At 61.1% G+C, this 23,096-nt stretch overlaps 6 protein-coding genes across 6 annotated transcripts, besides 1 other annotated feature; all 6 read right to left on the bottom strand.

Moving 5' to 3' along the window:
- Positions 1-150: 150 nt before the first annotated feature.
- On the bottom strand, positions 151-2,835 carry LPMP_050580 (hypothetical protein; the record flags this gene model as incomplete). Its single annotated transcript, XM_010705520.1, has 1 exon — positions 151-2,835. The coding sequence occupies one exon, from the start codon at positions 2,833-2,835 to the stop codon at positions 151-153; it is 2,685 nt and encodes an 894-aa protein (XP_010703822.1).
- Positions 2,836-3,450: 615 nt separating this feature from the next.
- Positions 3,451-6,369, bottom strand: LPMP_050570 (ATP-dependent RNA helicase, putative; the record flags this gene model as incomplete). Its single annotated transcript, XM_010705519.1, has 1 exon — positions 3,451-6,369. One exon carries the CDS (start codon positions 6,367-6,369, stop codon positions 3,451-3,453), a length of 2,919 nt encoding a protein of 972 aa, XP_010703821.1.
- Positions 6,370-7,528: 1,159 nt separating this feature from the next.
- Positions 7,529-8,928: a repeat region.
- A 1,322-nt stretch (positions 8,929-10,250) lies between these two features.
- Positions 10,251-12,590, bottom strand: LPMP_050560 (hypothetical protein; the record flags this gene model as incomplete). The annotated part of the gene is made up of 1 exon (XM_010705518.1): positions 10,251-12,590. The coding sequence occupies one exon, from the start codon at positions 12,588-12,590 to the stop codon at positions 10,251-10,253; it is 2,340 nt and encodes a 779-aa protein (XP_010703820.1).
- Positions 12,591-13,738: 1,148 nt separating this feature from the next.
- Positions 13,739-14,977, bottom strand: LPMP_050550 (FMN-binding protein, putative; the record flags this gene model as incomplete). Its single annotated transcript, XM_010705517.1, has 1 exon — positions 13,739-14,977. The coding sequence occupies one exon, from the start codon at positions 14,975-14,977 to the stop codon at positions 13,739-13,741; it is 1,239 nt and encodes a 412-aa protein (XP_010703819.1).
- Positions 14,978-18,902: 3,925 nt separating this feature from the next.
- On the bottom strand, positions 18,903-20,129 carry LPMP_050540 (hypothetical protein; the record flags this gene model as incomplete). Its single annotated transcript, XM_010705516.1, has 1 exon — positions 18,903-20,129. The coding sequence occupies one exon, from the start codon at positions 20,127-20,129 to the stop codon at positions 18,903-18,905; it is 1,227 nt and encodes a 408-aa protein (XP_010703818.1).
- A 1,662-nt stretch (positions 20,130-21,791) lies between these two features.
- Positions 21,792-22,754, bottom strand: LPMP_050530 (protein kinase, putative; the record flags this gene model as incomplete). Its single annotated transcript, XM_010705515.1, has 1 exon — positions 21,792-22,754. One exon carries the CDS (start codon positions 22,752-22,754, stop codon positions 21,792-21,794), a length of 963 nt encoding a protein of 320 aa, XP_010703817.1.
- Between the last annotated feature and the right edge of the window lie 342 nt (positions 22,755-23,096).

Below are 23,096 nucleotides of genomic sequence, written 5' to 3'. Positions count from 1 at the left end.
AGAAAACACGCAGACGCATCAGCATGCTAAAATCCACCTCCCGAACACCCTGCCCGTCATTCCGTCTTCTGCTCATCACGCATCGTCCTCTTGATGAGCTCAAGAAGATATGCACAGACGCACACACACACACACGCACACGTCAATACGTCACAGTGGAAGCGCCATCACCGCCTCCCTGCGGAACTCGACGCGCGTCAACAACACCTTCTTCTTCTCCTCCGCTGTCAGCGCCGTGTTGGCTGCCTCTTCCAGTGCGTCCGTTGGCTTGTCGGAGAGCAGAAGCGTTGCCATCAAGCTGAGCACCGAAAAGGCATCGCGGAGTGGGGTCAGGTCGTTCTGTGCCTGCGCTACGAAGAAGCTGCGCAGCGCACGCACGTCCTTGTCCACCTGCAGTGCACCGAAGAGGCTAAATCGCTTACGGAGCAGCACGCGGCTTGTCCCCGTCGCCGCCCGCCGCGCGATCGCCGTAAGCAGCACGTCGAAGAGCTTCGTGCCTGCCAGGTGCTGATGGAGGTACTGAAGTCCGGCGTCGAGGTCTACTAAGCACGCCTGCACCCACACGTCGTTGAGCTCGTAGTGGTAGTACACCTCCTCCTTCATGTCATACGAGACGGCAGCAAAGCGTTCCATGTGCGGTGGCAGCACGCTGTCGCAGCATACGTCCGCGAAGGTGTCAAGCCAGTCGTGGATTTGCTTGTCTTGAAGCGTTGTTCCCAGCTCCCGCATGTTTCCGGCAAGTTCGCGGAAGCGCGTCACATTATGCGGAGTCGCGGAGAAGGTTGTCTCGCACAGCTGCTGCAGTTCATCGCCCATGCGGCACAGGTACGTCGCGGTCCGCTCCGCCGCACCGGCCCAGTGCAGTTCCTCGGGTGTCAGGAAGCCGCCGTGCGGTGCTGCACCTGCCTGTCGCCGACCCCCGGCAGCAGACGAGTTGGACGTCGCGCTGCTGGCACCACCGTGACTGCCTGTGGGCACAATCACCATGTGCGACTCTATCTCTGGCAGGAGCCGCAACTGCACCACGTCCATGGCGGACATCACAGCAGCGGAGCAGATTTGCGCTGACTTGGTGTTCATGGCACGATGAATGGCCAGACGCAGCACGAAGAAGACGTCATCCGGCAGCGTGACTTGCCCATTATGGGTGAAATACCAGAGCGACGCAAGCTCTTCTGAAGCTCCTGCCGCAGCGCCACCGCCACCGCCGCCGACGGAGGTGATGAGCTCGTCGGCGCTGCTGGCGGCAACCGAGTAGAGATTTTGCAGTCCCGACATGAAGGTCGCTGCTGATGGCGCGAAAACCGCTGCTGCAGGCGCACTGGTGTGTCCTGCTCCTGCTTCAGCATGGAAGGTACCTCCACCGGCACGCGCCGTCGCCGCTGCCGCTTCCTTGGTCGCGTCACGGATCGCGCGCAGCTGCAGGTCGACCGCCTGGTCGTACGCGATTGTGAAGTACGTGTTCTGCAGGGGCACATAGAAGGCAAGAATCTCCTGCATGGAGTTGAGGAGGGCGTTGTCACTGGTGCGCCAGAGGTTGTCGGCAGTGCTGCCCACGACCACCTCGCCAGCGGTGGCTGCCGAGGTTGACTCGGCCTTGTTGCTCTCTGTCGCTATCGCCGCACCTGCTGACTTCATCCGCTTCTCGTACTCCGTTTGCTTGCGCTCCACGAAGGAGAGGTAGATGTAGCCGCACGACACCATGTGGCTGATCTCCTCTAGAATCTGGTCAGCGCGTCGGGCACTGGCAACCACCGCATTATCGTTGGCGTCAGCAGTAGCGCTCATGGGCGGGGGCGACGCACGAAGAGCTCCACTAGAGATGGTGCCAGCGGCGCTGGCACCATCGCCGGCTGAAACGTGCTTCTCCAGCTGGGCCAGTACGTCCTTGCGGCGCTCGATAAAGTCACTCAGCACCGGCACACATCGCGCAGTGGCGCGGCTGTGCAGCTTTGTCAGCAGGGCCAGCGGCCCCTGTGGGCCAAAGGCCTCACGCGTGAACTCCTCGTCATTCTCGAACGCGGCGGCGACGTTGTCGAGGCACTGCGAGACGAGTGCGAGGTGCGTCATGGCCACCCTCGCTGGGTCCTCCATCTTTTCCATTTCGCTGTCGATGAGCTTTGCCAGCGCGGCAATGGTGTGGTCAGCGATCCAGTCGCTGTACAGCCGCGACGCCGTTGTACCTTCGCCCAGCTCCGCGAGCAGCCGTGTCCCTTTCATGATGGTCAGCTTGTCGTTCACCTGTACGGCTTCCTCAATCATTGTGAGCAGGCGCGCCTGCACAGTTGCTCGAACGTTCCGCATGACGTCGCTGTTGGGTGCCGCGTTCGACACCGCCGCTGCCGCTGCCGCTGCTGTGGACGAGAAGGCCTCATCCTCAGCGGCAGTGGCCGGAGAGACTGAGGCCAGGACGCGCTGCGCTTCCTCGTACGAGCGCAGGAGTAGCAGTGTGGCCTCGATGTCGCCCGACGCCAGGACAGACGACACCTGCGCCACGTCGTTCTCCATGGCCTTCATGGCGTCCACGATGGCACTCGTCTCCTGCACGCGTTGTAGAAGCGCGTCAAGCCGCCGCACACGCTTTGAGCTGCGTTCTGCCAGCGACGCGTTCGCCACGACGGTGCGCGCCAGTGTCGCGCTGCGGTGGACGTACTGTGGCATGAGTCGGTACTGCACGTTGCTGATCTCACGCAGAGACGTGTGAAGCTCGCCGTCGGCATGAATAGACTGGCGGATGTCGCTGAGGATGGCGTCGCGGCGGCGCACCCCATCGCGCAAGCGCTGCAGTACCTGGTCGAAGCGTTCTTCGACGTTGTCAATGTGTCTCAGCAGCATCTCGTTCCTGAAGGGGGGCAGCAGGGCAGAGACTCAGTCAGCAGTTTGGAGGAGAGAGGCGGCGGCGCTCAAATCAATCACGCGCACACTCACACAAATGAGTTGATTAAGTCCCTCGGACTTCGAAAAGAACCCAACCAAAGAAAGAGGGCGGAGATGGTAGGAGGAGGAGGCGAAGGGAGAGGCCGACAGCGAGACCGAGGGAGACAGAGCGACATAGCAGGCGAGCTGAGGTTGGAGCGAAGGAGGAAAGGGGAGGGTGTCGCACAACTGCGCCTCAAGACCTTCGCACGAGCCCACGGAAAGGTGCTGAAGAGCATCTCCTTTGCTCTTTCTCTCTCATCGCTTTAGCATTTCATGGAACGATGAAGTTCTGAGTGAGTGAGGAAGCTCAACTGCAGTGCGCGCGAGAGCGGCTTCGATCAAACCGTCCTCCGCATCACGGCCCCACCGTTCTCTCCGTTTCACTTTCGCCAGGGCACGATGCCTCCTTCCTCAGTGTGTAGGGAAAGGCGAGGTGGAGGTGGTGGTGGGTTGAAGTCCCCCAAACACGAAAGAGTTGCGGGCAGGTGCACACACACACACACACACACACACACACACACCGCCAACTTTCTACAAGGTAATGCGGCCGTACTGAGAGCTGGCAGAGAGCTGCATCATGATGCACCCCAACGCTGGTGGAACACTGATCTTCGCGTACGTGCCGCGCTGCAGCGCCGCCGCACCATCGCGGCAGCCCTCACCCTCGGCGCACTCGATGAGGAAGGACCAGAGAGGCCGCAGCACGGCGGCGTCGCTGGCGAAGGTGGCGTCCGAGCGCTTGTGTCGCTTCCTTGACGGCTTTCGCGTGCCATTGCTGTTGTGATTCGCGTTTCCGCTTGCATAGTTCGTAGCGTCCGCGCTGCTGCTGTTTTGGTCGTCGTCGCTGTCGCTGTTGTACGCCTCCGCGTCGTCGCTGTCTTCGCCACTGCGGCGTCGGCGTCCACGGGCGTTATCTGCCGCAGTGGACGATGAAGCTGCCGCTCCTGCCATCCAGACATTGCGTGTGTCACTGTCAAAGAGCTCACAGAGGGCGGCGAGGTCGTCCTCCTCATCGCCGCCGGTGCGAAGTGCCGCTCGGTGCGCCTTTACGGGGCCATGGGACTGCTTCGGCGTCGCCGTCACCTCCGTCTCCTCCCTCGCTACCACCTCCGCCCGCTGCACCATCGCGGCAGGCAAAGTGACGAAGGTGACGGCGACGCCGGTGGCGCCGGCGCGGCCGGTGCGGCCGATGCGGTGGATGTACAGCGCCACCGCGTCGCTCGACGAGGCAGTGGCGGCCCACGGCACATCGTAGTTGACCACAAGCGTCACCCCTGCCACGTCAAGGCCACGAGCGAGGAGGTCTGTTGTGAGGAGAACGTGCCGTTGGCGCCGCTGAAACTGCGCCACGAGAGAGCGCCGTTCAGCCTGCGAGAGCTCTGAGTGTACGACGGCAACGGAGGTGAGGTTCGCCAACGTCGGCGTGTGCCGTGCAGCCATATTCGACAAGGTGAATGGCATCGCTCCTTCACCACCTGCGATGTCTTCGCGGAATGTCAAGCCCTCGGGCGGCGCCCCGACCATGTCCTTGATTGTGTAGTATTCCTGCTGTGCGTCCAGATACTCCGCCTCGGCACGCAGCTCTTCCCATAGCGCGTCACACGTCAACTTCTCATTGGCGAAGACGATGATGGGGGCTGTGGCGTAGACGAGCCACGTCACCAGTCGCGCAAACTTCTGCGCGTGTATGAGGGGGTGCAGGCGACGCTGCCGCTGCTGCGGCTGCGGTTCGCCCCTTTTCGTGTGTCGTTGTTGCCGTCCTTCTACCGCTTCCGGGGAAGCGCCCGTAGGCGGGGCGCCGGTGTCAGAGACCAGCTCGAAGGACTGACGGATCGAGGTGCACCGATACGGTGTCCGCACCAGGTAGTAGCCGGTCTTGCTGAGGTACCGCTTCGCCACTGCCGCGCATGCCGTACTCAGCGTCGCCGTGAACATGACTGTCTGCCGCGGCTGCGGGCACCGCTCCAGCACGGCAGTGAGTCGCTCCTCCTGCTGCTCGTGGATTATCCGATCCGCTTCGTCCATCACGACGAACTGCGCGTTTCCGAGCGAGAGCAAGCGGTCCTCGAGAAGTACGTGCAGTTGGCCCACCGTGCCGATGACGCAGTGCGCGCCGCGGGCGAGGGCGGCGTACTGCGCATCGCGACTCTCGCCACCAATAACCTTGACGACGCGCAGCTCGCTCAGATAATTTCGCACCGCCAACGCCGCGGCCACAGAAGACGTACCGTCGTGGCCACTAGTGCTGTTCACATCGACCTCATGCGTCTCCCAAACTCGGATAGTGTCCTGCGAGACTTGCCCCCCGCCGCTGCTGTAACTTGAGGCAGCTGGTGCCTGACCACACAACTGCAGAAGCGACGCCGTCACCTGCTCAGCCAGTTCGCGCGTCGGTACAATCACCAAGCTCAGCGGCCCCAGTGAGATGCGGTCGGGGTGGCCCAGTAGCTTTGGTGCCCGGCACAGCACGTGGTATAGCAGCGGCACGAGGTACGCGGCAGTCTTGCCACTACCGGTCTCCGCTACTGCGAGGATGTCCATGCCAAGCACTGCTGCCGTAGCCGCACCAGCTACACCGCCACTGTTCGCGCTCGTGGCCGACGGCGCCAACCGCGGGAGAAGCGCGACCGGCACGCACTGCGCTTGCACCGCCGTCGGCAGCGCGTACGCGTGCGTGACGCACCGGCCAAGTGACAGCGGTAGCTGGGCTTCCTCCCAGCAGCGGATCGCCGGCAGCGTGTCGGCAGGAGACAACGTCTTGACGAAGCTTCCCAGCTGCGCTGCGCTGGAGCCGCTGGTCTCAGTGGGCAGCTGCGTCGGCGCTACCAGCTCGACGGTGATGCCCAGCTGTTGCCGGAATACCTTCCAACTGGTAGACGTCATGGCAGAGAACGGGCGCTGTGTCCAGTGAGACGCACAGGGCATGTGCGTGCTCGTGCCGCCACTGGTGACGGTTGAGGTCGGCGTGGCGGACGTTGATGCGGAGGCAGACAAAGCCGCCTTTTGCTGCTGCTTCAGCAGGCGCTGAAGCAGCGGGTCCTTTGGTCCGACACCTCGACGCGCTAGCGCTGAGGCGGCTGCTGCTGTCGAAACCCCTGCTGACATACCAGCAACGGCAGACGATGGGGCGGGCGTGGGAGTGGTGCTGGGCCGATCAGTCACAGCGGGCGTCGTGCCTGTCTGCACCTTGCTCTGTCCTTCCCCTGCTTCGTGCAGCAGCAGCCAGCGCAGCACAGGTGACGGCGCGGCAGACGGTTGCTGGCGAATCTTCGCTGGGAGGGTCTGCAGAATGTAGCGGGCACGCCGCACAAATGCCGAGTCAAGCAAGCGCGCTGTATCCTCCTCCATGTTTGCTGCTGCATGACCGTTGTCCTTGTCCCCAGCAGCACCAGTGCCGCTAGCGCCGATGTCATCGCCGACGTAGATACGCCATGACGAGGGCGGCTGCATGGCTGAAACTGCTCACTTTGCTTCTCTCCGCCACCTCTTTTTAGCTCTTCTCGCTCTTGTCTGCGCGTCGGTGTGTTCGTGTCGATACTGACGTCTTTGATCGGTAAATCTCGCGGTTACTTTGCTCGTCCATCACGTACGTAGTTGTATGGGTGGGGGGGGGGCGTGTGCGCTTGGTGGTTGAGAGGGAGACGCCGAGAGAACAGCAGCAACGAAGGGTGTGAGGGACGGCGGCGGCGGCGGGGAGGGGGAAGAGGAGGAGAGGCGAACAAGAGTGAGTGTGAGGGAGGCGAAAGAGTGAAGGGGGGAGGGAGGGAGGGGCAGAAACCGCACCGACAAAGCAGGTGATTGTGTGGTGGCGGTAGAGGGGGTAGGGTGCTATGAAGAGAGTCACCCCACACGCATGAGCGCGCATAGGTGCTTCTTTTCCTCAATAACCATGTCTCCTCTCCCCTCCTTCGCCCGCCTTGCTGTTCATGCCATTCTCTTCTCGGAAGAAGCGAAGCTGGGAGTGAAGTTAGTCCCATCCTGCACGGATGTGCCCGTGAGTACCACCGCGCACTCTCCCAGAGCGCACGCGCGCACAAGCACGAGCGAAAGTGAGGGCGATTTTGTTGGCTCGTTGGTGTAATTGCCTGTCTAGTGGTCAGCATGAAAGAGAGAGAGAGACTGGGGGAAGGGGAATTTAGTTACTCAAGACCTGCCAGACACAGTCACGAGGAGAGAACGAGCGAGGCACCCGTGGAACTGAGGTGAGGCGGGGTCAGAGGGGAGGAGGAAGAGTCGGGAAAGCGAACAGAGAAGCACACGGCGAGACGAAAAGCATGAGAAGAGGGGGAGCGAAAACATGCACGTCATCACACAGCATCACACTCCGAAGAAACGATGAACGGAGCGAGGGGGGGGGGGAGCGAGAGAGTGGCGATCGACACAGGCGCCGCTGGCGGCTTCCTCACTTTGTCCTCATCAGGGAGAAGTAAAGGCCGTAAAAGAGGGAAACGAGCAGACAAAAGTGCCTACTTACCGCCCGGTGCAGCCACGCAGTCACTTCGCCTGTCGAAAAGACATCACCTGACGTCATCGATCACCTCCTACAGACGTCCTGCTCGCTACTTGTAGAAGGGCAGTCATCCAGGTGATCGTGTTCCTCCGCCTTCAAACGTGTCGGCCTCCACAACGAACGAGTCGGACACCGTATACGCACTACAGCCACAGCCCCCCTCCCCCTATACCCCTGTGCTGTCCTACAGCTATAAATTCTCATCGTCTGGGACGAACCGCCCTGCCGTCGAACCGGCTCAGGCGTCCAACAGACTTGACCTGTCCTTCCTCGTTTCTTATTGGCATGCGCGTTTCACTATCGGCGGCAAGCGGGCTTGGGTGGACTGCATGTCCTAGTCCGAGCAAGCCGCGTTCAAAGTCTCGCTCAAGGACTGAGGTGCTGGCGTCTATCCTGCGGGTAGCAGGGTGTGGTCTAGGTGCATGCCGAATGAGCTCGAGGAGGAAGCTGGCGAGCTGCAGGACACGGGTTTCTGGAACCCTGCGCCCCGCCTGTACGGCATGCTTCACCCTCAGTCCCTTGAGGCGGTGGCACTCCATAACATGGCGTGGTGTCTCTCCAGAGTCTTGAGGGCTCGATGATGTGGTGCGGAATGTTCTCGTCATGCACCCGCTCCTCTACACCGCATCAGCCCACCTGGTTGGATGTAGGAGATGCCGCATGCCTCGCGCACCCGCACCTTGGGACTGATTCGTGTGGAACCCCTTGCGCTTTCTCCGTCCCACCACTCGCGCTCTGCTGGCCTCTGGGCGCTTTTTTTCTGTGGATGCGAATACGCGCGCCGTGTGGTGGCTGTGCTTTGACAGCGCCTGCGCACAGCCCCCCTCTCTCTCTCTGTTAGAGGGCAGCGCTGTTGCTGGGGGAGGGGAGTGGAGGGGACTTGCTGCCTGTATCTTCAATTTCCGTCTGTGTCACGGAGGAGAGAGGCATGTGTGGGTGGTTTCACCTGCAGGTGCCGCGACGGGCAGAACGCTGCCGTGAGTCCGTGGCCGCAGGGGACCCGTGCGCTTACGTAGGTGCCTTCGCGCAAAGAACTCGTCGCGTGCCCTTCTGGGGGAACGCAGGGGAGGGAGGGAGGGAGGGAGGGAGAGCAGCAACAGACATCCGACGGGAGATGCCCATTGGAGCGCGCGTGCGGTGCGCTTCAAGCCTCCAGCGATCCGGGAATCCCGCGTAGCGTACCGGGCACAACCCCGAATGGGCCGCCCTCTTGCCAAACACAGGTGGGGGCGGGGAGGGGGGCGCTACAATGCCAGCGGCGTAGCAGGCAGCACACCAACCTCACTTCATGGTGTTGCTGCCGGAATCTAAAGTGCGGACAGGCGGCTGGGCAGAACTGGGCGAGCATGGTCACCTGTCGCCTCGTAAGCCCCGCATCCTTGCCCTTCTGGTGAGGGACGGCTGCCGACAAGGAGCCTCTTGTCTCAGCGTGTCGCATCCGTGTAGCGCGGTGGAGAGGGGATACCGGCCTGGCGTCGGAGGCCGGTGCCCAAGTCCGTCCATTGCTGGCGTAATTGGGGGGGGGGGAGCGAAATAATAAAAGCAAAAAAAGGAAAGCACAGAAAACAACAAATCAAATCAAAACGCCACCAGAGAGACATCATTGCTGAGGATGGACAGGGGGAAGAGAGGGGGGGAGGGAGGGAGGGACGGCAAGAGGGAAAAGGTGGTGGCGGACCAGGGGGAACCTTGATGTGCTCACCCACACACACACACACTCTCTCTCTCCATCCTCTTTGGCTTCTCTCCCCTCCCCTCCCCTCCTGCTGTTCTCCTCTCTCCTCTTGTTGTGTATGTCGAAAGTCCATCTATTACGGCTCTATAACATCGTTACCGTCATAACGACCATCGTCTCCCTCGCTTCGCAGAATAATTTGGCCGTCTTCCCTCCTCCCTCCCTCCCTCCCTCTACCCTCTCGCGCTCGCATCGGCTGTGTGTCACTCACTCGTCAAGCATTGAGGACACAATAGACCCCAGAAATATTGAGAGAGAGAGGGAGGGAGGGGAGGGGGGGGAGGGGGGGGGAGACTTGGATGCACGCGTAGATGATTGTCTCCCTCCCTCTCCTTGTGCGTACATGTGCGAGTGAGGGTACGCCAACCGACGCGCATCCGTCTCATACCACGTGACCATCAAACACAAACGGTCCCCCACCCCCTCCTTCTCTCCCCTTCCTCACGCTCTCCACTGCCCCCGCCCCCGCCCCCGATGCTTCGCTCGCGTGGACGTTCTACACAGATTAATCCACACGGAGAACGCAACAGCAGAAGCGTCAGGTTGGCAGCAAGCAGAAGACCGGAGGACGGCAGGGGGATGAGAGGGAAAAGGCGCAAAGCGAGACGAACGCCACGGCAGGCGGCGGTGACCGCACCAAACGGGAGCGACGATGAGGCACCACAGAGAACGTGGGGAGGAGGGTGGGGGAGGGAGGGAGAGGCCACTAGGAATGGTCGATCGCCATCTTTGTCTTCTGCTGCTGCTTGCACAGCACGCAGGGACGAGGTACACAGCCGCTCTCGCCCCGGCAGCTACCTCTCCCCTCTAATCCTGCCCCCCCTTCCCCCCTCCTCAATCCTCTAGTAGCGCGCCCACTCGCTCTCACCCAGAGAGGCTCACAGAAATGCGCTAGAGCCTCTCTGCAGCGTTACGGTCATCCATCAGCGATGTTGAAGGCTATCGATATAAAGTACAGAACAGGAGAAGCGCGCGAGGGGTTTCGCCTCACGCAGACCCAGTCACGCGTGCACGCACAGTGACACAAGAAGACAGGCACGAATGTGGCGTTGCTCTTCATACGTAAGTAAGCCTCACAGAGCACGGCTAAAGCTGCATGAGAGCGTCTAACTCAGCCGCTGCCGACGCGCCGCCGTTGTGTCCTGCGTCACCTGTGCCGCGGGGCACGGCAACCGCCATCGCACTCGCGTCCTCGCCGGCAGCCCTGCTTCGACTGCGGCTGTGACGATGATGATGATGATGATGCCGGGACACCCCATCAGCGGGGACCATGGCGCCGTTGCTCACAGCAGCGTCCGTGCCTGGGGGCTGCGGTATGCCCCCGTCGAAGGCACCTTTACTGCGGCTGTGACTGCGACTTCGGCTTCGGCTGCGACTGTGGCTGTGGCTGTGGCGACGGTGACGGTGACGGGTCGAGTTCTCCTTGCCGCTTGCAGCGAGTCCCACTGACGTCTCCATCGGCGTCACTGCCAGCGGGTCGCCGTGTCGGTGATCGCGCGTACTGCGATGGCGTCGTCGCTTGTGAGACCTGCCCTCGGCATCCTCGACGGGGTACTGCGCCGGTGACTGCAGCGGCGTGTTGCCCGGTAGGGTTGTCTGTGCGTTGACGTCAAGCTGCCGTTGCCATGGTGTCGACTGCCCCAACTGCATCATGCCCGCACCACCGACACCCATCATGCCCATCTGCTGCTGCTGCTGCACCCAGGGAGGCACCATGGAGACCATCATTTGACTCCACTGTATGCGCTGCTGCATGAGCTGTGTCATAGCCGGATCCTTGTCCACTGTGGGGTCCTCGCAGCCCTCGAAGAAGGGTTTATCGGTGTCGGTCAGCATCATCCACGCCATCCGTGAGAAGCCAAGTCGCTTGACATCCTGGAAGTCCATGAAGAACATGTCTGCCCGAATGTAGCCTGGCATCTTCGAGAGCGGCAGGGCTGGGCGATACATCTGAATTCCTCGCTTGCAGGTGGAGCGAATGACCAGCCAGGGAAGCACGAGGGCCACCAACATCACCAGTTCAAGCACAAAGTTGCAGAGCGGCCACGCGAGGAAGACGGTCACGACGATGAGGGTGGCATTCATCCTGCGCGAGTAAATCACCCAGAAGGTGCGTAGTGGGCCTGTGGTTTCGCGAATGTAAAACTGGTCGAAGGACCAGAAGGAGATGAAGAGGTTACACGTCCAGGCAAAAGCCGTGATTCCCGAGGCAAACCACGCCATGCGGACAAACTCGTAGAAGGGCGTCTCGTAGAACTCGATGCCGCTGTCGGTGCCGCAGCAGCCGCCTTTCGGCGAGTTGTGTGGCAGGAATGCGGCGTTAGGTTGCTGCTGCTGTTGCATCACCGCCACGTGCTGCTGGAATTCCTGGATGAAGGCCTGCTGTTGCTGTGGCGTCATCTTCACAAACTCCTCTTGCTGCTGTGGGGTGATGGTCGGCAGCGTGGAAGGAGACCCGTGCGGGTCACCCGTCCCGGTGGACGACGAATGCCGGTGCACGTTGGTCAGTACAGCATACAACACTGTTAAAATGCTGTATACCATCGCCAGGATCCACAGCGTGTCGCGCGAGTTGCTCCAGTAGCTGAGCTGCACAACGAGCGTGTTGGCGTGCAGGTTGTCCTCCATGCATATCACCCCAAAGCTGCCGAGCAGCTTGCGCTGCGTGCACTTCGGCGCTAGGGACGATTTGGTGAGGTCAGGGTTCTTTACTGGCCCCAACGGCGCGGCGGCTACAATGTCGTGCTCTGCTGCGATAAAGCGGGTCCTCTCAGCTGCCTTCAAGGAGCCCGAGAAGCTGCCCTTGGCGAAATTGTTTATACTGCCGCCTCTGCTGACAATCGGTGGGGCTACGCTCACATTTATCCAACGGATAAAAGGCTGTATGGCTTTCTCCAGGGCAGTTGTGTTGTGCACGTCGAAGACGGCAAAAAGGTTGTCCTGTCGCCTGGTCGCTATCACCATCGCAAAGCCCACGATCGTGAGCACGCATATGACGCACGCGAGGAGGAAGGTCCAGTCAAAGTACCGGTAGACACTCTCCCACCACTTCGGCTCCTGATCCGGTCTTCTTGGGGTGCAGCAAAATGGATTGACCGGCTCGCCAGGCTGCGGGCAGAGGCTGCTCTCTTGCGTGCCACAGCAGGGGGCACAGCACTGGCTCTGCGGTGTGTACATGCTTTGCATCATCATCATCTGCTGCTGTGGTGTCATGCTGGGGCGCGGCTGCCCACCAACGTTCGCCTGGCTGTTGATGAATATGCCTGAGTTGCCCACCATGGCAGAACCAGCGCTGACGGGTACCGTTGCGGGCTGGCCGCCGCCCATCATCACCATCGGTGTTGCTGTGCCTGACGCGGGGCTCCACTGCTGCTGCTGCGGGTACCACTGCCCACTGGGAGAGCGACTGGATACAGAGTGCTCCATTGTCGCCTGTCTTTATATTTTTAGGTGTGTCTATTCCGAAGTGCTGAGCAATCGAATCCAACGACGTGTGCGTGAGAGGGGTGGGTAGGTGGGAAGGCTGACGAGGTACAACGCACGTGTGACGACGCGTGCAGAGCGACGCGAGGGACTGAAAACAGCGAGTGGCCTCCGGGGAGGAGGGGGGGGGGGCGGTGCACCACAGAGACTGAGCCTTACCAATGCCCAAGACTCACACGCACTGTGACTGCTCTGGCAAACCGCAAGAGAGCAGCAACAACTCGACAAGCAAAGGCGAACAGCGGCAGACACGAGAGGCGACCCACAGACGGAGGTGTGCAATGTGCTACACAGGGGAGGGAGGCGAATATGAAAGGGAAGGAGAGAGGACGACTGCAGCACGACAACTTCGGTGTATGTGCGGGCGTGTGGGTGTGTCAGTGTCACGGAGGCGTGGCGGGATGAATGATGGTGACCGTAAGATGCGCAAGAAGAGCGAAAGACAGAGGACCGAGGGGGAGACGGAGATGGACATGATGAGGACGGTTAGGTGTCCGACTCCGCTGTAAGGTATATGAAGACAGCTTTAGGGTAATAGCTGTGAGAGGGAGAAATGAGGGGTGCTGGCTGGCTGCCTCGCGGGCGGGCGAAGGGTAAAGCCGGGAGAGGAAGTGATGTTGGGAGCCAACCCACACTTCAGCTTGCATGACGCTTCTCTGCTTTGTTGCTGTTCATGTTGCACATCCATATCCACAGACGCACCCAGTGTGTGTGTGTGTGACCCCCGCATGCCTTCCCCGTCTACTGACCACTTCTTGCCTCGACTCTTCATGAAGGATACGTTAGCGTCTGGGCGCGGTTCGCTTGCTGACAGGTGACGAGAAAAAGAGAAGAGAGCACGCAAGAGAAGGCGCCAGTCTACTTGAGCGTCCACATGCATACGCATGTGGGTGTGTGTGCGTGTACGAGCAACACAGACATGCGCAATGTGAAGCTGAGGTGGAGGAGGAGGGAGTAGAGACGGAGGTAGGGAAAAGGCGAAGGGTGGCACAGATGAGTATGCCTTTCCCCTATGACGACGATGACCACCACCACCACGACCGCCGCCAAGACCTACCTACCCCCCTCCCTCCCTCTTCCATTTCCTCTGCTCAAATGTGTCGATACTCGAAGTCCTCGGGGCTCAAGCCGGCATCATCGATGCTGCTATTCGTTTGTGATAGCTCCGGCGCACCTAGTTTTGTCAGCCCGCGCACCCACCACTCCATCTCCTGCTCCGTCGTGATAGCCATATTTTTGCCAAAATCGAGCCGCAGCTCCATCCACTCCTCCTTCACGATGCCGTTCTTGTCCGCTACGTTTTCCTGCGTGCCCATTGCCCACATTCCGCGGTCGTCAATCTCGAAGATGAAGGCATTTGTTAGCTTCAGCGAGTAGTTCATGTTCAGCGAGGGCACAAGCTTCTGCCGACCCAGGTTCAACATGCGGATAAAGCGGTGGGAGCAGCGGCAGAGCGGGTCGTGATCGGGTACCACCGGATTCCACACTCGCTGCGTCTGCCCAGCAATGTTCATCCACAGTCGCACATCCGGCTTCATGCGGAAGAGAGAGAAGGTCTCAGGCTTGATTACATACACTGGTGCCTCCTCGTCCTCTGCACGCGTCGGGTTCCGCTCGCGGTCGCGGAACTTGGCGCGCCAGTCGCTGCTGCTCATGCGGCGCATACGCTTTTCATCTTCTTCCTGCTCCCGTTTGGCGATGTGCACGGCCTCCTCGGCTGTCTTGCTCTCGTCGCTTTCCCACATGTCCTGCGCAATGCGATGGATTACCGGGTGCCGTGAGAAGGTCTGCTCCCACGCCTCCGCCTGCAAATCACCGCGCAGCAGCTCCATCGGCCCCGACAGCAGTGAGCGTGGCGGCAAGGCACCAAGCTCCCTGAACCAATGAAACAGTTGTGGATCTGTGTGGCCCAGCATGAGGCTGGCCTTGGAGCAGTCCTGTAGGTTGTACACGTGCTCAGAGCTCTTTGGCACTGCAACGACGATGGACCAGTCCTCCTCACCGGTGAACTTGTGAAGGGCGTGCGGCTGCAGGTCGCTCTTCACTGGCATCTCTGCGCCGCTGCTGCTGCTACTGCCATCTTCGCTGCCATGCGAGGATCCGCCGTTACTGTGTCCACCACCGATGCCGCTGTCCAAGCCCATGGCGATGGGTGATTTCTTCATACTCCGCACGTTCGATGTGGTGAGCTGAGCCACACGATATGTCCAGGCATTGTTATAGAAGCGCTTCGCGTAGGGCTGACCGAGATTCGACTTGACACGCGTCTTGATAGCGCGCCCCGCAATGCCTTGAGTGAAGGGGGCTCGGGCAGAGGTGCCGCTGCTCATTGCTGGAAACAAAGCTACCCCCCTCCCCCCAAAAAATGAAATGTGCTGCGCCTGCCAGTGTGTTTGGCTTCCTCCTCTCTCGTGGTGTCTGTGCGTAGGTAGGTGAGTGTGTGTTGCTCGTTGCTGTGAGAGTCGGGGGGGTATGAGGTGCCTGCAAGCAGGGAAGGAGGAGGAGGAGGAGGGGGGGGCCAACGCTTCTGCACGTACACCCACCCACACACAAAGTTGGGTGTACGTATGGCGCGAAGAGCCGGAGCGACTGCACCAGAGCGTTGGTCGAGTTGTGGGGTGAGGGAAATACGCAACATGATGTGAACGGAATAAGAGAGAGGGAGAGAGGGAGGGGAGGGGAGGGAGAGGAGGGGAGGTGAAGACGGAAGGTCCCATGGGGGGAGACACACGCCGAGGGGAGAAGCCAAAGAAAAGCATAGGCGTGGCAAGTGGCTGCAGCGACGATTCACGCCAGAGACAGAGAGACGATGATAGGTGTGAGACAGTGGATACCGCCACTCCCTCCCTCAAGTGCACCCAGGGAGCAGCCACGGAGTTCGGTCCCTGCCACCCACATCCGTTCTTCCTTTCTGTGCAGCTGCAGAGGCACGCCTCGCGTCGGTGTGTGCGTACGTCACCGTACTGCCGTGCGACTAGGAAGAGAGAGAGAGACGATAAAAGAGATCAAAAAGAGAGCGATGCAGATCGCTGGCAGCTCCTGCTCGTTGCGCACGCGCTTCTTCGGCACTCCTCCCCCCTCCGCCCATATTGAGGAGGATACATTTCGCCCGCATCTCCGCTACGCTCGCAGGCCTCGTTTCGCTGCGAAGCGGCCTTTTCGGGGAGGATCGGACATCGCCCTCTCCCTCTTCCCCGCCGTCGCACGTCTCTGCGGGTGGGTGTATGAATGGTTCACTTGGTATCGTGACCAGTATTGTGTGCATCACACAGTGTCGGTGCTCTCAGCACCGGTGGGAGCAAGGGGACTGAGGGAAGATTCCCCTGGGCTCTTCGCGGAGGGGTGGCTTCCCAGCACGTCGACGGCGGAGCCGACTGGCGGTGGTCCTGTGGGATTACGATGCAAGCCCATAGCGGAAAAGGACCCAGCACCGGCCTAGAAGCCCTCCGCAGCGGCTCTTCCTCCACGGTTGCGCTTCAAGTCACCGATCCCTCGCTGAGCCCTGCAGACAAGACAAAAGCTGAGAGAAGTCTGTCACCCGCCAGACCGCGTTGCCACGAGCGGGGACAGCCTTTCAAGTGCCTGCCCGCATAGCAGAGACTTCTCAGACCCGAGTAAAGGCAGTGCCGCTGTCCTTGGCGAGGCTGCGCAGCAGGCCATTCACCGGGCTTTGCTGTACTGCAATGTAAAAGAGCGCCGCATCTACGCCCCCTCTGAGAAGTAGAGGCGTCTTGTGTGCGCGCACAGCCGGTTAAGCCGGTGGCCTCTTCCGACTCCGCCGAAGCCGTGGGGCGTCCCCTGCATTGCCACCATTGCAGACTCAACCGTGGCCGGTGTGATACGCAGTGTCCGGTCTCTGGCCCCCACCGACCCTTCTGACAGCAGGGACTGCAGAAACAGTATCGCCGCTCGGGTCTCTGCGTGTGCCGAGTGATTCGCTGTGAGATACCCATGGTTTATCAGCGGGTCTGCAGCCCGCCCTTGCGGCTGGACTCCGCCGAACCGGCCTGGCGGGCGCACGTCTGTACCAGCGCGTCACGTCCACAAAGAGGCGCTGCGGTGGACGTCGACACTTCATCCGCTTCAGCAGCAGCAGCGCGTCCTCTTGCGGCAACTGCGCCCCTGTCACATACGGCCCGCGGAGCTTCGCACCCTTTCCATGGCGGGTCGTGAGATGTGCACACTGAAGTCGTCGGCGAGTTCTCCGAGCCCTCGGATATTGCCCCATCCTTCCTGCGGAGTGCCACGCCAGCTTCAGGACGAGTGCGGCGCGCGGCTGGGCGCTCGAGAGCTCCTTGTGAGGCGTCTTCGTCTCCTCGAGGTGCAGCGAGGCACGCGGGTGGGTCTTGGTTTCTCACCCCAACCTCCTCGCGGCGCTCGCTGCTGAGAGCACTGGCAACGCCAATCAATCGCATTGGTCTGGCTGGCTCCCGTGCAGGGGAAGGTGGAGTGGGCCCACCACCTTTTACTAACACAGGGGCTCTTGAGGCGGTTGACCACTTCCACTCTCGCACCCCTGCTGCCCGCACGCCCAGGTGGAAATGACCGCCTTCGCCAGGTCGAAGCTCAGCAGGGTGCTTGGCATCAGCTACAGCTCTCAGCCATCGCATGTGGCCCGCTCGAACCGCTGGTGATACCGCTGCTTACGTCGCTGCGCTGACATGTGCGGGTCTGTCCGAGTAGATGCACCGCCCTGGCAGACAGGCGCGCCCCCCTCCCACCCACCCGCTTACCGTCTGTGTTTTTCAGGGAGGGAATCGCCGCGCCGTAGAGCGCCGCGTGTTGCTCACGAAGAGCCCTGTCCAGCGGCTGTGTCGGCAATTCTGCCGGCTTCGTCTTTCCCAGTCTTCCCGTCGGCGGTGAGGAAAGGGGTCGACCGGCTGCTTGCCTTCTTTGCCTGCCTCCGCCGCCCCCCCCCTGCACCTCTGTTTGGGTTGCCGCGGTGCGCAGGGACATCGTCCTGCTTCCCCTTTCTGGTTGTCTGCAGAGTTGTGGGGCGGAAGAGCTCCGCCGTGGAGACGCTTCGCCCAAGACCAGCTATGGTAGAGAGGCGGCTAAGCGGCTGGAACGCCCACCGTCATGGCACCGAGTTCCGCCACGGGTTCCTCGACATCATCCAAGAAGACGGTGTACGTCGCGATCACCGTCGCGACTGGGGGTGAGCGAGTGGAACTTCGCACGGCTAACGGAATCTTCCCTATAATCGCTCTGTCGCCCTGTCCTTTTTCCACCTCGCCAAGGAGTGGCGCCCCTCGTCCGTTCCGCCCTCCAATTTGGCGCGCCCTGCTGTCTGCCGCAACACAGGGCAAAGTCGCACACACACACACACACCCGTCACCGCTGCATCTGGCAGCCCTTCTCGTCGTCTCCATGCAGAGCGTCTGCTCACTGTTTGTCCACGCAGACTGCACCGTCTCGCGGAGCATCTTGTAGTCGATCATACACCCCTCTCCTTGAGCGGCTGCGGGGTTTGTACGAACTTCGCTGCGGATTCCTCTGTCTTGATGTCGACCCTGATCGACATGGCAGCACTCAGGTGGGATGAAGTGCTCCGGAGTGGAAAGAAGCGAATGCGGATGCGAATGTTCTTCTTCAAACGGTGCTTGGGGCGTATTTTTTTGGGGGTAGGGTGGGCGGCGGGGCTTCGCCGTATCGTGCGCGCTCTATTGTGTTGTGCGGGGGTTCCGGGGCCCCCCATCTGGCCGCCCCCCCTCCCCCGTATGCCCCACCACGCAGCCCCGGCCGCCCCCCTGTCATCCCCTCACATGTGGAAAGGCATTCGTGTTCCGCTCTGTCTGAAACCTCGTTCGAATGCCACTGATGAGTTCTGACACGCACACCCACACACACACACACACACCGACCCCGCGTGGTTGTGTACGTGACATGACTGCAGTACTCCACGGACGAAGAATGAACAGGCCGAGCACGCGTACCTGCATGCAGGTACCTGTACACCAGACACCAGCATACGTGCCAGCCTTGATACACAGTAGCGACACCAGGGGAAGTCAACCTTGCGTGTGAGGAGGGAGGGGGGTGAAGACGCCAGAGGTCTTGGGGAGACCCACTACGGGAGACCAATAGAGCCACAGAATGCCGAAGGGCGGTGCAAGAAGAGGTGCGCTTGCACCCTCGTGTACAGGCCTCTGAGCACCTCCTCCCCCTTCCGCGCGCACGTCTACAGGCGGACGTGTGTGTGCGCGCGTGTGCTGGGAGAATGAATGTGTCAGTCCCTTTCCCCGTTTGCTTCACCTACGGCGATGAGACCTGAAGGGCGCACGAATTCGCCGCCTCATGGGTGCCGGTGCCACAACCATGTTTGCCGCTCTCTACGGCGCGTGTTGCGCCGCGACGCATGAAGAGTAGGCTGATGTACAAGGCGAACATTAAGGTCAGCACCATGTACACCTTGAGGCCTCCTCTTTGCGCTGCTGCTGGAGCATCAACGCGACCAACCACGCCACCCAGGTTGAACTTCATGATGAGGTTGTCAGAGCTGCTGGCACCGGCAACGCGAGGGGCGGAGAATGCCTCCACTGCTGCACTTCCCTGGTTCCCACGCGCCTGGCTGTTCGGTGTGTTCGCAGACGGCGAGAGGCTGTTGCGCACAGTTCCCCCAGCAGCACTGCTCTGTGTGACGGGCTCGCGGCGCATTGTATTGATCTCCTCCCGAAGGGCACGCAGCTCATCGGAGGGCTTGCGTCTGGCGACAAGCGACGTGCTGCCTTGGTGGTGCGCCACGTCACCACCGCTGTAAAGCCGTGGGGATGGGGATACAGTAGCCTGAGTACGGCGAGAGTTGGTGGCGTCAGCGACGCTGCCGCTGTGCCGCTCCGATTCAATCGGGACAACGAGGCGGGCCTCGGGAGGAACAATAACCTTCGTGGCCTCGTCGCCGCCGTTCGGTGCTGGGTCGCTGGACTGCAGCACAACGTTCTCCATGTACACCTTCAGGTTGATCCCGCCCTGAACACCGAGGTGTGTGCGCGGAATAGCACCGGAGGCGATGAGAGACCACATATTCTTCACCACCTCCGTCATCCGCGCCGCGTCGGCGAGGGAGCTCAAAATCTGCTGAAAGGCGAGCGGCTCCGACTTGATCAGCACGTATTCGATGGCGAAGCGCTCCTGGTACGCTGGGCCGCCCGGCGTGGCGCTCGAGGCACGCGACGCGGTCTGCCGACTTCCACCGCTCGGGGAGATGCCTCCATCGCCGTCGCCGTGATTCCCGCGGAGGCTAAACGTAATCGTTGTCATCTGATTCGAGCTCGGCATTGAGGCCCCGGCGGTGTCGGCGAGGAGGAGTGCGCCATAGCGTGGCTGCGCGTGGAACAGGTGCGGCGCGGTGCACTTGATCTTAAAGATGACGCTTGTGTTCGGCAGCAGCGGCGCGTCCTGCGCGCTCCACCGTACCGTGAGTACATTATCCCTTGGATCGCTCGGGAAGTACAACGCGTCGCAGGAGGCAGTGAGCGCCATTGAGGAGGAGAGGGGCAGACACACACACACACACACACACACAAATGAATCAGCCAGCCAACGTTAACAGCGACACGGCGGATGTGCACGCGCACAGCTTTCTTCGAGTGTATAGAACGCGAGAGAGAGAGGGGGGGGGGGCGATGAATCGATGGGGCTATGCAGGGGAGATAGAAAGCGAGACGGAGGGGGAGAGGGGTGTAGTTGGTACGGAGGTAATTGAGAGTCACAGAGAAAAGGCAGCGGAAAGGCAGGTGTGCGAGGGAGAGCGGAGGCGGTGGGGGTTGTGTAGAGCCTGTTCTTCCAGCAAAGACCGGAGACCCTAAGCGATAGGAGGCACACGGAAGCCCAGGGCAAATGAGCGCGTCTCTCTTTTCTCTCGTTTCTTCCCCTTCCCCGACAGGGACGCTGGTCTCGACCGCCGATGGAGCAAGGGAAACAGAGCAAAACGAATCACAGGTGAGGCGTGCGTGGGACAGGTGTGTATGCATGGAAGAGTATGACAGGTTGCTGTGGTACTGCACTGTGGCGGAGTGGAAGGAAGGGGTGGGATGGGGGGGGGGAAGGGAGAGGGGGATGGAGTGGAGTCGGCCAGTCATGACGGGCTGCATAGCGAGAAAAGAAGGGCTGGAAATGCGGGGAGAGAGGGGGGGTTGGTGGCGCATAGTGGGTGCTGCACGATGCGCGTGGTAGCACCACCATTACCACCTGTGAAAGGGGGAGGGGTCCACCATCAGCTATTGACATGGGAGAGGCGGCCAGTACTACCGCACGTGCCCCCCTCCCCCTTCCCCCGCCTCGTTCAACCCTGTTGTTCTCCTTCCTGTGCCTTCTCGCTGAGCTACGCTTCATCGTTCCCTGTCTTTCTCTCACGGCGAGTTGCGGTCTCGCGGCGCACGGAATTGGACCGCTTTGATGGCAATGCGACTCGGAAGGGAGCGGAGGTGGGGAGCGAGAAGCGCTGGTTGTGCCACCATCGCGCTCCCTCTCTCCGTACCCGCTGGGCGTTGGCGTCTTCGCATTTGTTGTCGTTGTTCTGCGGGCGTTGAGTCGTCCTTCGCAAGCGCGCGTGCTGTCGAGCAGCGATGGGGGTGATGGCGTAGAGCTTCCCCTCTCCGCCATCACCCCCCCCCTCACATCACCCACACGCACACCGGTCCCGTCCTCCCTCCAAAGGGAGGAAAAACGAAGGACGTCTATAACGGCGAGGATGATGGGTGAGAGACAGGAGGGCACACCTTGGTGGTGGTGGTGGTGCAGGGGGGAGCAGGAGAGGGGAGGGAGATGGCCGAGCAGCGATGCAGCGGAGTGAGTGGTATGCAGACACGCAGGCAAGGAGAAGTGACGCGCATCCGCGACGCTCTCTTGTGCCGAAACAAAACCATCAAAACACGAAAGAGAGCTGAGCGGGGGGCACGCCGTCTGCACGAGAGATCGGCCTCACCGACGAGCGCCTGCGCGTGTCTCCCTCTCTCCTGCTTTCCCCCTTCTCGTTAACAGAAGTGTTGCTGCACCACTCTTCCTCCCCTCTCGCTTCTTTTGGGCCCCACCGCTCTCTTTCTCAGCTAGCAGGCTTCTTGGGCGCCAGGGGGTCAATGACGGCCACAACAGCAACAACCAAGTGTAACAGCGACAGTGCGGCTGCGGCGACTACTACTACTACTACTGCTGCTGCTGCTGCTGCTGCTGCTGTTGTAATCGCACCTCGCATTCCTCTCGGACGTCGTCGAAGAAGGGGTGCTGCATCGCCTGCAGTGCGGTAATACGGCGCTGTGGGTCGTACCGCAGCATCGCCCTCAGCAACGCTACCCCCTCCGGGTCGAGGGTAGGGATGTGCTTCTCTAGCGACGTTGGCACCCAACTGGGAAACTCGGCGTTGTAGTGCGGCAAACGCGATACACCAGGCCAAACCTGCTCGTTCGGCGTCCCCATGATGCCGAAGATGGTGATGAGCTGCGAGTACTCGCCCTCGCCGCGGAACAGCGCGCGGCGCAGCGCCAGCTCGGCCATCACGCACCCCATAGACCACATGTCGACGGAGGGCAGGTAGTAGCGGTCGCCAAGCAGCACCTCTGGCGCGCGGTAGTAGAGCGTGGCGATGCGGTAGGTGTAGCTCTGCAGGGCAAGACCGAAGGCACGCCCCATACCGAAGTCGGCCAGTTTCACGGTCTTCTCGTCAGCGCTCACAAGGATGTTGCCAGGCTTGATGTCGCGATGCACGACGCGGCGGCTGTGACAGGCATGCAGGGCACTCAGCAGCTGGTACATCATGTTCTTTAGCTTCCGGCCGACAATGGGGGTCTGCCGGGTGGAGAGCACGCTGCGCAGGTCCTTTTCCATGCGCTCAAACACAATGCAGAGCTTTTTCTCCTCGGTGAAGAGGTCCAGCAGCCGCACCACGTTCGGGTGGCGTATCTCCTTCAAGAGCGACACCTCGCGAATCGAGGAGACGGAGAGACCCTCTTCACCGGAGTTCCACTGGCTCGTCTTCACGGCGACGGTGCCGCCCTCAACGACGTCGGTGCAGAGAAACACTTTGCCATACGACCCCTCACCCACCTTGTGTTGACGTTGGTAGCGCTGGAAGCCCGTCAGCCGCGCCGGGGCGGGGCTGCTGCTTCGCATGGTCTCTATGGACGCGTGAAGGGGCGAGGGTGCCACGGCAACGTGCATGGGGTGACTCGGTGGTGGTGACGGTCGTGGTGGCTGGTGAAGGACCGCGGGAGAAGGGGCTGAGGAAGATGGACCTGCCCGACACACCACGTTCGTGGGTAGTTCGTATGTTTGTGTTTCTCTGTCTCTGTCTCTGTCTCTCCGTTGGCTCACCAGTGTAAGCCGGCAATCTCTCTCTATACAACTCGCTCGCCCTCTTTATTTCTCCTCTCTGTGCGAGGGCGTGCGTATGAATGTCTGCAAAGACCAGGGGAGGGGGCACCTTGTGCTGACGCTACTTCTGTGATCACGTGT

The sequence above is a fragment of the Leishmania panamensis genome, assembly GCF_000755165.1.
Source record: "Leishmania panamensis strain MHOM/PA/94/PSC-1 chromosome 5 sequence".
NCBI classification, from domain to species: domain Eukaryota; phylum Euglenozoa; class Kinetoplastea; order Trypanosomatida; family Trypanosomatidae; genus Leishmania; species Leishmania panamensis.
Note: the sequence above shows the minus strand (reverse complement) of the source record. Positions and strands in the feature narration are given on the sequence as shown.